At 44.6% G+C, this 15,565-nt stretch overlaps 1 protein-coding gene across 3 annotated transcripts; it reads left to right on the plus strand.

Moving 5' to 3' along the window:
• The first annotated feature begins 328 nt into the window (after positions 1-328).
• On the plus strand, positions 329-7,049 carry tex55 (testis expressed 55). Of its 3 annotated transcripts, none has more exons than XM_007900979.2 (4): positions 329-458; positions 2,015-2,851; positions 4,491-4,553; positions 6,696-7,049. In XM_007900979.2, exons 1-4 carry the CDS (start codon positions 414-416, stop codon positions 6,789-6,791), a joined length of 1,041 nt encoding a protein of 346 aa, XP_007899170.1. In that variant the 5' UTR covers positions 329-413; the 3' UTR covers positions 6,792-7,049. The 3 variants fall into 3 exon arrangements, with proteins under 3 accessions (XP_007899170.1, XP_007899171.1, XP_007899172.1); XM_007900980.2 differs by having other exon boundaries at positions 329-455; XM_007900981.2 differs by lacking the exon at positions 4,491-4,553.
• The last annotated feature ends 8,516 nt before the right edge of the window (positions 7,050-15,565 follow it).

Raw genomic sequence — 15,565 nt, forward strand, 5'->3', positions numbered from 1 at the left:
GTTTCTTGGTTGCAAGGTGAGCGCTCTATCCACTGAGCTACAGGACTCGCGTGCGAGGCGAGTGCTCTAGGACTGAGCTACAGGTCTATAAGACACCAATGCAATTAGTTGTTGTTTCCACTCCTTAGGTGGTAAATTCCCACTCCCTGGCTGGTGAGTCCACTCTCCAGATGTTGCAATATTATTTTGTGCAAATGCTGTTGCCAGTGTCCTGGCATTTGCAGGTCCCAGTATCTGTGTGTGATTGACAGCTCCCACGTGACCGTGTGACCCTCCCCCCCGCCCGCGGCTGCGTTGAGTGTGACGTCACGGGCGCCATGGAAACGGGAAGCGGCGGGACTGCGCAGACGCGAGGGCCGGGCCGAGAGGAGCGCACATGAGGGTTAAACCCACCTGGAGCTGGTTCAAAAGTCATGGCGGACGAAGTGGGAGAAGAAGCCGCCACAATGAGCGAGGTGGTGAGCTTTTTGGAGGCTGAGTCGGAGGAGCCGCCCGTTTGGGGCCCGCCGGCGCCTTGACAACCAGGAGATGCCAAGATGCACAGCACTGCCCCTCCCGTCCCTCCCTCCCTCCCTGCCTGCTGGCCCTGCCCTGCTGACCCTGCCCTGCCTGCTGGTCCTGCCCTGCCCGCTGACCCTGCCCTGCCTGCTGGCCCTGCCCTGCCTGCTGGCCCTGCCCTGCCCGCTGACCCTGCCCGCTGACCCTGCCCTGCCCGCTGACCCTGCCCTGCCCGCTGACCCTGCCCTGCCCGCTGACCCTGCCCTGCCCGCTGACCCTGCCCTGCCCGCTGACCCTGCCCTGCCCGCTGACCCTGCCCTGCCCGCTGACCCTGCCCTGCCCGCTGACCCTGCCTTGCCCGCTGGCCCTGCCCTGCCCGCTGACCCTGCCCTGCCCGCTGGCCCTGCCCTGCCTGCTGGCCCTGCCCTGCCCGCTGACCCTGCCCGCTGACCCTGCCCTGCCCTGCTGACCCTGCCCTGCCCGCTGACCCTGCCCTGCCCGCTGGCCCTGCCCTGCCCTGCCCGCTGACCCTGCCCTGCCCGCTGACCCTGCCCTGCCCTGCTGACCCTGCCCTGCCCGCTGACCCTGCCCTGCCCGCTGACCCTGCCCTGCCCGCTGACCCTGCCCTGCCCGCTGACCCTGCCCTGCCCGCTGACCCTGCCCTGCCTGCTGGCCCTGCCCTGCCCACCTGGATCTGACCGTCTGCCCACCCACCTGGCCGCTTGGTGACCATTGAGTTATGCGGATATGTGGGGCTCAGGAGGCCCGGCTATCTTTTCTGAGGGTTATAACAAAATTATTCCTTGCATTTGACTTGGAGCCTCATCACGTCGCTGAGATGCCAAACAGCGCTTTTGCAGGATTCTACAGTGAAGTGCAGTAACCTTTTGCATGTCAATGAGGCAGGCAATTTACTCACAGCAACATCCTACAATCAATAACAACAAATTACATTTGTGAAGTGCCTTTCACATCGGGAGGATGTCCCAAGGCGCTAGACAGTCAGGGATTTACACCCAAGCTGGGATCAGGAGGGATGGAGTTCAGGAAGGGCAGGGGTAGGAGGGTAGCCAAACGGGCAGTTGGAGAGGAGAGTCTTGAGATGGGCCTTGAAGGCGAGGGAGACGAAGGGACTGTGGGATGGAGTTCCAAAGGGTGGGGGTAGAGAGGCCCAACCGTTGATGGTGGGGTGGGCCGTGTGGGGAAACAAGCAACAAAGTGAATGACCAATCTTATTTGCTGCATTGTTAGCCAGGAAACGGGGAAATTCCTTTCACTTTTCAGGTAATGCTATGGGATCCTCATGTCCATCTATATAGGCAGCGGAAGCTTGCAGGGCGGGGGAGAAGGGGAAGGGGAGTTATGGGGAGGAGGTGATTAGTAATGGAAAAGAGAAAGAGTATCTTGAGATCATCCTTGGCCTTGGAATAGAAGGACAAATTATGCAATATATTGTCTTCTTTCTTAATACCTTGTAACTGATTTATTAAGAATACACTTTTTACATTTATTTTAGCAGCAAAATGCAGAAGATTCGGCAGATCAGGCTGTAGCTGAACCTGGCATGGAGACTGCGGCTGACCCTGGCATGGAGACTGCAGCTGAACCTCGCATGGAGACTGCTGCTGAACCTGGCATGGAGGCTCCATCTGAACCTGGCATGGAGACTGCTGTTGAACCTGGCATGGAAGCTCCATCTGAACCACAGTTGGAGACAGCAGCTGAACCTGGCATGGGGTCTCCTGAACCTGGTATGGAGACTGCAGCTGAACCTGATCTGGTGGCTGAAACTGAACTTGATATGCAGATTGCAGCTGAACTCATTGAGACTGCAGCTGAACCTGATCTGGTGGCTGAAGCTGAACTTGACATGCAGATTGCAGCCGATCTCATTGAGACTGAAGCTGAACCTGATCTGGTGGCTGAAGCTGAACTTGACATGCAGATTGCAGCTGAACTCATTGAGACTGCAGCTGAACCTGATCTGGTGGTGGAACCTGAACTTGACATGCAGATTGCAGCTGAATTTAACATTGATGAACCTGGCACTGAGTACCCAGCTGCACTTGGCATTGCAGATGTAGCTGAGCCTGCCCTTGAAGATGATGCATTACCAAGCATTGAGTGGACAATTGAACAGAATTTACCTTCGAACGTTGATGCCATATTTAGTCAATTTCCTGATGATTTTCCGTCTGGAATAAAAATGTCAGTTAATAATTTAATTGATAATAATATCAACATGGCAATAGCACTTTCAAATGCTGAAAACATATTCAAAAATGTTTATGAAGACCCATATAATCGATCTGTGAATTACATGGAGAAACATAATATTCTACAAGTATTTCAGGTGAGTGTGATGTTCAATAGACAGGTGAGGTTACTGATCAGCAGAGGTTAGACATACTGCATCAGTAATGTAGGCTATAATAAAAACAAAAGTCATCGGGAACACTTAGCAGGTCAGGCAGCATCTATGGAGAGAGGAAAGTGAGTTAATATTTCAGGGCAATGACCTTTCGTCAGTAGTATGTTGGCTGTAATTCACTTTTCTCTCACTGATTGGCCTTCCCAACTCCTCCTCCACAGGCTGCAGATAATCCAGAATTCTACAACCCATGTCCTCTCCCGCACCAAACTCCGTGACCCCATCTCCCCCGACTCCATTGGCTCCCTATCCTTCAGAGGGTCCAGTTCCAGATCCTGGTCCTTACATACAAAGCCCTACAAGGCCTCGCCCCACCTATCTCCTAACCCCCTACCAAAACTGCCCATTCCCTCCGCTCAGCCGGCTCTGGCCTGCTCCACGTCCCCCTGACCCACCCGCCCCACCATTGACGGGAGAGCCTTCAGCCATTCTGCCCCCAACCTCTGGAATTCCATCCTCCAATCACTCCGCCTCGCCTTCTCCTTAGCCTCCTTCAAGTCCCGCCTCAAAACCCTCCTCTTCGACCATGCCATCGGCCACCCCGATGCCCCGAAATGCTGTACTCTGTCCAGCACCTTGGGACGTCCTCCCAACGTGAAAGGCGCTATACAAATGTAATCTTGTTGTTGTTGATACCTGTTTATTGTTGCATGGTTCTGCATGGAAAGTGAGAATTTAGTTAAATTCTTTGCACTTTACTGGTGCATTTTCCCTGTCTTCATTATGCACAACAGCAAAGATATCCAAGATTTTATAATCTCCCAAGGATATAACATTGATAATATTTACACATCTAAGATGTCCATAAAAACAACTGGGAATTATTTAAAAGCCCACTGGAATGGATATTTCACACAGAAGGTTTATGAATTTGCTTGGGAATAATTCTGTCACAAATTAATTATGTTTTGTAACAAGCTTTGACAGTCTAAACTGTCTCTTTTCGACTTTTTTTTATTCGCTTATGTTCTAGTCATATCGGTCTATTCTTCTGGAGTGCAAGAGTGATATGTTCTTGACCCAATGGTATCCAACTCTACCTCTCCATCTCTGACTCGGTTTTCTGGATAGTTGCTGTTATGACTTTTGAAAGTATTTGATAAGGTGCTGTATAGGAGGGAGGCTTGTTGAAAACCTGTGAACAACACTTAATTTTGCAGAATGTAGTCATAGGCAGTCAGGAGAATGTTTGTGTTTATAAAAAAAAGTCACATTGATATTGAATTTGGTTAATAAAGAAACAAATAGAAGAACCGCAGTGTATTAATGCTTCCTAAATAATAACAAAAAGTAAAGGTGAAATATCACGGCACGTAAATAAGAACTTCTTGGTAACCTACGTGGGCAAGCAAATAAGTGATATGCATTGGAAGAATATCAATTGATATATAAAGAAATATAATTCCCTGATCTCAGTCTTTTTGTATCTGTCTGAGATCAGCACATTTTCTAAAATATATAATGCAATTTAATAATGGAAATACTACAAACAGTTAAATAGAAAAGACTATTCACCAGATGTTTTAGTTTAAAAAAAATTAAAAACCCTTTTATTTGACAGAAAATAACCGAAGGTCTGGTGTTTGAAAGACCGAATGATCCTCTTCAGTTCATGTTAAATCAGGTAGCTATATTAACAAATTATTAATAATTATGTTTTGTTTAAGTATTTTTAGTGGCTCCTTGAGAGTGCAATGGATAAATACAACAATTGCAATACAATAGAATTTACATAGCATCTTTCACTTCGGGAGGATGTCTCAAAGTAAATCAGAATGCTGGTTGGGCACCTGAGGTAGAAGTGGGAAAGGGTGGGGAGGGGAAAGATGACTGAAAGTGCGGTCAAAAAGCTACATTAGAGGAGTGCTTTGAACATGGGGAGGGAGGGAGTTGGAGGGACTGCATGTTGGGGACAGAATGGATGAATGGCTCATTCACTTATGGTGAGGTTGATAAGGTAGAGAACAATGGAGCAGGCAGCGTTTGCTGAGCGAAGGGAATAGAAGGCTTATGGGAGGTCATAGAAGTATGGTAGGATGAGGCGGTCGCGGAATTATAGGTTTGTATAGAGAAAAACTATGTGGATTCAATCCTGATCAACATACAACAAGAAGATTACATTTGTATAGCGCCTTTCACGTCAGGAGGACGTCCCAAGGCACTGGGCAGCATACAGCATTTCAGACCCAAGCTGGAGTCAGTGGGGGAGAAGGGAGGGGAAGGGGGGTAGCCGATGGCATGGTCGAAGAGGAGGGTCTTGAGGCGGGACTTGAAGGAGGCTAAGGAGGGGGTGAGACAGAGTGATTGGGGGATGGAATTTCAGAGGTTGGGGGCAGAGTGGCTGAAGGCTCTCCTGCCATTGGTGAGGCGTGTGGGTCGGGGGACGTGGAGCAGGCCGGAGCCGGCTGAGTGGAGGGAGCGGGCGGGTTGGTAGGGGGTTAGGAGGTCCCAGACGTAGGGTGGGGCGAGGCCATGGAGGGCTTTGTAGGTGAGGATCGGGATCTTGAACTGGATCCTCTGAAGTATAGGGAGCCAATGGAGTCGGGCGAGAATGGGGGAGATGGGGTCACGGAGTTTGGTGCGGGAGAGGACACGGGCTGCAGAGTTCTGGATTATCTGCAGCCTGTGGAGGGAGGAGTTGGGAAGGCCGACAAGAAGGGCGTTTGAATAGTCGAGCCTGGAGGTGATGAAGGCATGAACAAGAGTTTCAGTGGCCTGAGGGGTGAGGTAGTGGGGGAGTCGGGCAATGTTACGAGGTGAGGGAAGGCAGAGCGGGTCATGGCTTAGATGTGGGGAAGAAGACAGTTGAGGGTCGAACAAGACACCTCGGTTCCTGACTGGCGGTGAGTTGAAGTGTGCAACCATGGAGGTTGATGCTCCCAGAGCCTGAGGTGCAGAGGCGCTGGTGCAGGCCAATCAGGAGGGCCTATTCAGTAGAAGGGGGAATTTGGGGGAGTAAAAAGGACTGATCATACTAATTTCAATCCTTTCATTTCAGAAACAGAGCCAAACACAGTCACTACATTTTATACTATATTTTATGAAACACTTTGAGACAGCTTCCTGATGTGATGTGAGGATTATTATTAAGGGTAATTATTATTAGAACTATGATAAAAGAAAAGACTGGCTTCATTCCACATACCTTATGATTGCTGCTTTTGAGTTTAGTTTCATTTGAGTTTTGATCCATAAATCTGAACAATTTTGACTAAGTTTAAGTCCTTGCCCATGATTTTCAATGTAGAGAAAGGTGAATTGATTCACTTTGGTAGGAGGAATAAAGCAGCTGTTAATACCTTAGATCAGGAATGGCCAACTTGCAGCCCACAGGCCTTTTTACACACGCATAATGCAGGTATGTAGTGTACAGGAGGTTATGGCACTTCTTGCATATAGTGTGCTTGCATGCAAAAAATGGTACCAATGGTGACTTGGAAGTCAGTCATTTTTTCTTCATTTTAACACAGGGCTCTGATATATGGACACAGACCACTACATTATAATAGGATTCCCTGAAATAGGATTACACTTTTTCACATAAGGAGTACGTCTCAAAATGCTTCAGGGAATTTATTGTAAAATGTATTACTATATTTTGTTGGCGAACAGAAAGGTTATAATAATAATATTCCTTGCATTTTGATATAGTGCTTTTCATGTCTTTTTGACGTCTCAAAGCGCTTCACAGAATAGATTGTAAAGTGAATTATGCATAATAAGGTCAGATAAACCTCACTTTTTTGACATTTCTCTTTTATAACAGGTGCAGTTGATGATTGCGTTACGTGACAATGTCTGTGCTGCTGGCGAAGAGCTTGTATTGGAAACTCTCAACATTGAAAAGAGTATTGAGAACTGATTAGTGGTCCGATTTTTAATCATTTTCTCTTGCTTCTTTTAATATCATGAGCAATGTAATGTGTGAAGAGAAAACACAGCGAATAATGATTACTCTAAATTCAGTGGCTGGATAATAAATGATTTCACAGCAAAAAAANTACTCGGAATGACTGCAATCTGGAAAACGCCAAAAAAAAATTGACTTTGGTTGTTCAGGCTGGTGTAGTGTTTACAACATCAACAACAAGATTACATTTGTATAGCGCGTTTCACGTCGGGGGACTTCCTAAGGCGCTAAATATTTAAAATATTTTCTGAAAGAATATTTTTGGGAAGGTGTGTTTATGTTTGCAATTGGTGGATTTTTCTGCCTTTTAGCTTGTTTACTCTATAGCATTCCATACATGACCGGTATTTCCTTTCAATGTATTTCTCAGTCAATCAGCCAGCAGACTGACTGAGGCGTACAAACATGGAGTGAAGAACATTATTTTCCTTGTAATTGAAGTTTCGCAAAATAGCTGTCTGAAGACATAGTAAAAGTTGTTGGACATAGGGTGGAATGTCAAAGACTACAAACCTGAAACTACTTGAAGTAACTGAATTACTCTTTGCCTCTGGCCTGATATTTGGACTGTATGCAAATAGGATTGAAATTTGGTTGACAAAAGTAGTTTAATAATGGCACATATGATGCGTGGAATCCTGTAGCTCAGTGGTTAGAGCACTCGCTTCGCAAGTGAGACCTGGGTTCGAATCCCGGCAGGGCGAAACGTTGGGCAAGTTTCCTTACTTCATACGCCTGATAATAATGCTTCAAAAAAANCAATAAAATTGGTCACTTCAATCCATGACTGTTTGTGGGACACTGTTGTACGCAATTGGCTGCTGCGTTTCACCCACAAATATAGTCAATTCACTTTACAGTCTATTCCGTAAAGCGCTTTGAGACGTCTAGAAGACGTAAAAAAGCACTATATCAAATGCAAGGATTATTACTATGATTGTAACAAGTAATGACTTCCATATAACCTTTTGTATTTAACAAGCAAAAATTAAATTTAAAAGATTTTACACAGCAAGCTTTTTAAAGTTATTTTCATAACCACTTAGATATTTCAGCAACTGAGTATTTTTTTTAAAAAGGCAACATTTTGGAAAAACCTAAGTGCCACGGCCCATAGTACAGAAGACTATTGGGAAGAGATGTTAAACCTAGGTCCCATCTGCAATAATATGCAATCTAAAGTATGGGTATGATTGTACGGTTCATTATTCTCTACTCAAAGCATTCCAATCCACTTACCACAGCCACACCATTTGTTCCACTCCCAGTGTGTCCTTTTACAACAACAATTTGCACTTATATAGCACCCTCCACCAGGGTAGCGTCTCAGAGCGTTTAACAGTGGTGGAGACTGACTCCGAGCCGGGTGGGGAGGGGGCCGTAAGCACAGTCGAAAAGGAAAGTTTTCAGGCGGGACTTGAAAGAGGAGATAGAGAGGGCAAGGCGGAGGGATTGAGGGAGAGTGTTCCAGAGTTTTGGGGTGTAGTGGCTGAAAGCACGACCTCCGATGGTGGGGCGGGGTATGTGAGGGACGAGCAAGTGGCCGGTGCCAGTCGAGCGGAGGCGTCGGGTGGTGGATTGGGTAATGAGGAGGTCAGAGATGTAGGGAGGAACCCGGGAGTGAATGGATTTGAACACGAGTGTGAGGATCTTGAAATCGATCCGTTCGGTGATGTGGAGGCAGTGGATCCTGGCCATAACTGGGGAGATGTGAGTACAGAGTTTGGTCCAGGTCAGTATGCGGGCGGCAGAGTTTTGAATGAGCTGGATCTTGTGAATGGTATAGCTGGGGAGACTGGCGAGGTTTTCGGCTGCATTTGGGGTAAGGTACGATCGGAGGCGGGGAATGTGGCGGAGTTGGAAGAAAGCGGTCTTGGTCAGTGATTAAATGTGGGGGAGGAAGGACAGCTGGGGGTCGAATTACCAATTAACCTTGGTAGTTGTCAAATCTCTCTTCCGGATGTTCTGTTCCAGTGCGTGTTCTCTGCCTTTCATTTGGTCTCCTATTTTTGCTTTTCTCTTAAGTTAGATTTTTCTTAATTTTTTCGTGTCATCCATTACTCCTTTTATCCCTTGATATTCTTCTGTATTGGTTTCTTTTATTGTCTTCTAACCAATAGGATATTGGGTGTTTATCGGTTTTCAATATCTTCCCTCTTGTCCATCCTTATTTCTTAACCTTCCTTTTTTCTGAACCATATATTCGTTGTTTGGTTCAAAACACTTTTCTTTCTTCTTTTTGTCTTTCATTTCTGTTCCCCCTTCATGGAGTCCTGTAGCTCAGTGGTTAGAGCGCTCATCTCGCAAGTGAGGGACCTGGGTTTGATTCCCAGCAGGGCGACATATTGGGCAAGTTATTCCACATGTCTATGTTTACCTAACAGTATGTAGGAACCTGGTTGTTAGTCGATTGGCAGATTGCTTTTCCAGGGGTAATAATTCCTTCAAAAAAAACTACTGATAATAAATTAAGAAAATGTCACTTCAATCCACGACTCTTTGTGGGACACTGCTGTGCGCAATTGGCTGCCGCGTTTTGCCCACAAAATACATTCAGTCTATTCACTTTACAGTATATTCTGTGAAGTGCTTTGAGACGTCTCGAAGATGTGGTAAGGCACTATATCCAATGCAAGGATTATTATTATGATTGCAGTTGTAGTTTTAGCCTTTAGCTTTGTATATTGATTGGTTCAGAAATGTTTATGACGTTAGTATTTGTGCTGGGGAGTACTTGTTTCCTAATGACATGTTCTGTACACTAGAATTGCTGGGTTTTTGTCTTTGGGGTTTTCTGTTTTTTTTCCCCACGTTTTCTTAATTGTTCTCTCCACCATGTTGCCCTGTTGATATTTCAGGGATGCTGTCCTGTGCCCCAAGCTCTTTCTGAATTTTTATATGTCACTCACAAATTGTAGTCCATTGGCACTTATTTCTGATATTCCATGACTCGCAAAAAAATCTCCTTAATTTTATTATTGTTTCCGCAGTCACATCATGTAATTCTGCATTTTCAAGATAATGCAGCATATAGCCTATTATTAAGAGATAGTCCATTTGTTTGTAATAGAACAAATCCATTTTTACTTTTGTTTGTTGATGCCAGGCCAAAACATACCTCTCTTGCTCTTTGCTTGGCTCTTTCCATTTCCCAATGTCCCTCATGAATGTTCATCAAAAATTTCATTCTCAATTCCTTTGGTAGTATTATTATCTCCCTGATATTATTCCTTTTTGTTGATATAATTTGTGTCTTTGTTCCAATATGGTCTAAATACCTCTGTAGCACCCTTCTTGTTTTCAGGCATGAAATGGCAGCACTTCCATCTCTTCTGGTGGCTTCCTTTATTTCTTTTTCTTATTTTGTTGCTTTTGTTGTATCCCACACATTATACTCCATTTATTTTTATCGTCGTTTTTCTTCTTCATTTCCTTCTTAACCCTCACTCCATCCGTTACATAAAGTGTTTGTTTCTTTTGGTTTCTATTTGAATTCCAGCTCATATTTTTTGTGTTGTATATGCATTTGTTGTCTCTGAGGCATTTCGTTCAGTCCTTTTTTTTAATAAAAATTGCTTCTAAGGGCTTGATCATTCTCCGCTGTTATCTTCTTTCCAAATACATATTGTTTGAATCACTTGCATCCTTCATGAAGCCCATCACCTGCTCCCATCCCCATCCCTCTCCTTAAATCCCAGCTCCACCTCCTTGCCCCACTACTCGCCGACATTATTAAACTCTCCCTGTCATCTGGCACTGTTCCTTCCCCCCTCAAAACAGCCCCCACCTTGAAGAAACCTTCTCTTGACCCATCACAGCTCTCTAGCGACCGGCCCATCTCAAATCTCCACTTCCTATCCAAGGTCCTTGAGAGAGCCATTGCCTCCCAGCTTCGCTCTTTCCTCTCCTCCCACTCCCTCCAATTGGATTTCCGTGCTGGCCACAGCAAATGTAATCTTGTTGTTGTTGTTGTTGATTGGTTCAGGTCCTAGCTTTCATACCGCCTCCACTTAGTCGCGGCAAACGGCTTCTCCTCCAGCCCCTGCACTGTCTCGTGTGGTGTTCCTCAGGGCTCTGTCCTCAGTCCCCTCCTCTTCACCTCTACATACTCCCCCTTGGTGACATCATCCACAGACATGGGGTAAATTTCCACATGTATGCGGATGACACCCAACTGTACCCGTCTGCCTCCACCCTGAGCTTCAGGACTACTGGCGTCCTGACCCACTGCCTGTCCGACATCGAGTCCTGGACGAGGGCCAACTTTCTCCATCTCAACGTCAGATTGAATTCAAGATCGTCGTCCTCATTTTCAAGGCCATCCATGGCCCTTGCCCCCTCCTACCTCTCTGATCTGCTGACTTCCTACCAACCTGCCCGCTCCCTCCGTTCAGCGGGCTCCAGCCTGCTCCATGTCTCCCGCCCGACCCACCCTACCATCAGTGGCCGGGCTTTCAGCCTCTCTGCCCCCACACTCTGGAACTCCATCCCACAGTCCCTTCGCCTCGCTTCCTCCCTGTGCCTCCTTCAAGGCCGGTCTCAAGACCCTCCTCTTCGATTGTGCCTTTGGTCGCCCTCCTACCTGTCTGCCTTCCCCCACCCCTACACCACCCCTCCCCCATCCTCGGGCCCTGACACCTGACTGTTCAGCACTTTGGGAAGTCCTCCCGACATGAAAGGCGCTCTATAAATGTAATTTTGTTATTGTTAACACATTTTCTATCTGTGCGTATTTATTTTGAATCTTCGATAATGCTTGTGATGCAAATAAGCTATTACATTTAATTGCATATCCTAGGTATTTGATCTCTGTTACTCCTATTTTGCACTTCTCTGTTTAGTTTTACATTTTCATCTAAGCACTTCCTTTGTACTTTTTCCAGACATTTGTCATACTCCTCTCTTGTCCTTCTAAATATTAATACATTATCTATGTAATTTATGCCTGGTAACCTTTCCAGTATGCTCATTTCTTCTGGAATATCTCCAGATGGCATTCTCCGACAATAATATCTACCAAACAGTGTTAAGCACATTGTTGCAGTGTTAATAGTTCTTTGTAAGAGTTTGTATTCTATTAAAACAGTTCTGTTTTGAAACCTGTTTGATCGTGCCATTCATTGCATAGTACATGTTTTCTGCATATAAGGTACACTATTGCATATAGAAAGAATGGGCTACCATAGCTTTAATATGTATAGGTTAAACAAGGTACAGATACCTTGCCTTAATCTCACCAGTCAGTACAATACGTATGTATTAGTTGTGTTAGTAATATAAAATCTGACTTATACATAACTTTACATAAATCATATATGATACAACTTATGTAAGTTTGCCATAACTCATTCTTTGCATAAGTCATGTTAAATGTATGATCTCAACTGATAGGACTTGTGAGTTTTACTGTACTTTGTTTCTATCTCTACTCTTCCTACTGTCTCAATTTCAGCATTGTTATATGCTATTAATTTGCCTTTTCCCATTTTCATCTCTCTCCCTGGTTCTCCCAGCCTCCTCTCATGACATCACACTTGCTTGTGCTCCTGTGGCCAATTTACATCATATGCCTTTTCCCCCCCGTCTTGCACCATAGAAATACCATTCATTATTTCTCTTTCTTCTATATCCAATTTCTCTAGGAGGTTCATTGCATCAATATTGTATTTTTCTTCCTCATCACAGATAGTGGATTCCACATCCGAGCTGCCCAGTGATTCACCTTGCCTCGATTGCACTTGTACTCTCCTGGATCCCCGATGTTTGCTTGTCCTTCTGTATTGCCTCTTCCTAGAATTATTCTCACCTGAGACCTCTCTATTGTTCTACATCCCTCCTTCCTGTCAGGCTTTTGTTGCTTATTTTTACATTTCCTGTGTCATGCCCATTTCTATTCCAAATATAACATTCCTTCCCATCCTTGGGTCATCATTGGAAAGAGTGTTCTAGTCCACATTTCTCACATGTCTCCTTTGAATTTGGCCTCCATCTAGGCCTGTATACCTGCTGTACTCCTCATTTGAATCATTCATACTCCTCTAACTCACTTCATCTATTGCCATTTCTTGTTCTACATTTTTCCTCATTGTGCATTTTGGTCATTTCTTCCACATTTATTATCTGTTATGCTGTCTACAAAGTCGAACCTTCCAGTTTTAAAAGCTAATTGTGTTGTCTCTGATCCCAATCCACTATCTGATCCTTTTCGCCCCAAAATATACAGTCAATTCACTTTACAGTATATTCTGTGAAGCACGTTGAGACGGCTCGAAGACGTGATACGCGTTATATCAAAATGCAAGAATTATTATTATCCTTAATCATTTCTTCTCTGAGTGCTCCATAGATACATGTCTTGCTTAATGATCTTAATACCACAAAAGATTGGGTGAGTGGTTCCATGGTCCCTTGTTTTCTAGTACTAAATTTGTAATCAGTCAATAGTCACATTTCTGACACCATGTAATAATACACAATCCAAAGTATGAGTATGACCATAACTTTCTTTATTCTGTACTCAAACACTCCAATCCACTAATATCCATACCAACTTGTTCCAATCCAAGTGTCCTTTTGTACTTCCTGTCTTTATTTCATTGGCTCTTTCTTAATTGTTTTCATTCTTAAAGTGATGCTACCTCATCTGCCCACTCTGGGGGCAATTAAAAATCTCACTATTAGAAAAGATAAAGGAATTCGTGAAGGGGGCCTTAAATAACCTCCAGATTAATTGGTCACTCAACATCCCACATGTGCACGGAACGTTGCTGGCACAAATGGCTGCTGTGCTTGCCTATAAAAGCAATCTTAATGCTTGACAGCAACTCCTAGAAACCCTGTGCGTCTATCTGGGTAGTCCAGGCCATGAGCCAGGCATATTCGCAGAACCGCAAGGCACTGTTGTGACAGACCAGTCAGCCTTGCTCATTAGCAGCACTTGGAGGCAGGTGGGGTAGTCCTTGCTGAACCAGCGGCAGGAAGGATTCTCATTCATGGTTTGTAATTGACAAACAACGGTTTTAGCTGGATAACTCGTCCCCAAGCCTTGAATCTCAACAATCTGTACCTAATACTTTTAAGCATTAGGCAAGCAGGGTGTGGCCCTCTGGACAGGCTCCATTACAGACACAGTGGAATACATATAGGGAACACTTTGCGTGTTTTGGATACTCTTAACCATGGTGATGGGTTTCTACAACCACGTAACCTACAAAATGCAGCAAAATCATAGTCTAGGTCCAACTGACACTCCAATGCAGTGTGGAAAGTGCTTTGTGATGCCAAAAATGCTGTTGTTTGGATGAGTTGCTAATCCAAACACCTATTCAGATGGATATTAATGATCCCATTTGCACTACAGTGTAGTTGAAAAGAGAAGGGAGTTTCTCTTGGTGGAGTCCTGTAGCTCAGTGGTTAGAGCACTCGCCTTGCAAGCGAGATACCTGGGTTCAATTCCAGGCAGGGCGAAACCTTGGGCAAGTTTCTTTACTCCACACGCCTAATAATAATCCCTCCAAAACAAAACAATAATAAATTGGTCATTTTCAATCCACGACTGTTTGTGGGACACTGCTGTGCACAATTGGCAGCCAAGTATCGTCCACAAATATACAGTCAATTCACTTTACAGCATATTCTGTGAAGCGCTTTGAGACATCGAGAAGACGTGAAAAGCGCTATATCAAAATGCAAGGATTATTGTTATTATTATTATTATTGGTGTCCTGGCCACAAATCCTCCAGATCATTTTAGTCATTCAGGCTATTTGTTTTGCTAGTTTTGATTTCACGATTCTCTCACTAGCTTTCAAATTCCTTCATGCCCTTGCACCTCCTTAACTATCCGATCTGTTTATCCCCCACTCCACCACCCACTACCTCCGCTCGACCAGCTCCAGCCTCCTGTTTATTCCTAGTCCCCTCTGCTCCACCATTGGTGGCCATGCCTTCAGCTACTATGCCCTGAAACTCTGGAATTCTCTCCCTCAATCCCTCTGTCTTGCCCCCTCCCTCCCCACTTTCAAATCCCACCTTCTTCATCGTGGTTACAGTCACCTCCCTCTCCTTCTTCCCCTGGCTCAGGGTCAGACTCTGCCACTGTCAAGCGCTCTGGGACACTGCCCCACATAAAGGGCTCTATATAAATATAACTTGTTATAAATACACAACACTTTACACTAAAATCCTATGAAGTGCTTTGAGATGTTTCAATAACGTGATAAAGCGCGGTATTTCAAACACAATCAAATCCATTATTAGTTTATTTTTATCCTTTTTTTTGTAATTCAGTTGATGGAAATAGTGTAAATAATATATTGCTATATTATTTATGTAAACTGCATCTTTCAACGCAACAACCTCTGCCTTTTTTATCCACCGTCATACCAGCACTCCCGATTTTCTCACATTGGGCAAACCTATTTTACCAAATACAATGCTATAAAGTACTATACATGTATTACCCATGCATTACAGTCTTCAAGGATCTTATTATTTGTATAGTTGCTATGCAATTGCCCCACCTCCCAAATTCCTTTAAGTTGCATACACCCAAGTCAAAAGGACATAGCATGACTGGTGTAATTATTATGTTTTGGTGTCATACTTCAGTGGTTGCATGAATATATTATGTGTCATCCTTATGTGGCCTTTTTTGTTTAATAGTGGGAGTGCTAATTCTTGTAGCTATTAATAATCTTTGTACTTGATATAGAACCTTTCAGTCC

The sequence above is a fragment of the Callorhinchus milii genome, unplaced genomic scaffold (genome assembly GCF_018977255.1).
Source record: "Callorhinchus milii isolate IMCB2004 unplaced genomic scaffold, IMCB_Cmil_1.0 Scaffold4, whole genome shotgun sequence".
NCBI lineage: Eukaryota > Metazoa > Chordata > Chondrichthyes > Chimaeriformes > Callorhinchidae > Callorhinchus > Callorhinchus milii.

What these genes read in the sequence shown, in the direction of transcription:
- tex55 (XM_007900979.2), top strand. Translation starts at nt 414, where the DNA reads ATGGCGGACGAAGTGGGAGAAGAAGCCGCCACAATGAGCGAGGTG. An exon ending in CCGCCACAATGAGCGAGGTG is followed by an intron (nt 459 to 2,014) that starts GTGAGCTTTTTG and finishes CATTTATTTTAG; the next exon opens with CAGCAAAATGCAGAAGATTC. An exon ending in ATATTCTACAAGTATTTCAG is followed by an intron (nt 2,852 to 4,490) that starts GTGAGTGTGATG and finishes TTTATTTGACAG; the next exon opens with AAAATAACCGAAGGTCTGGT.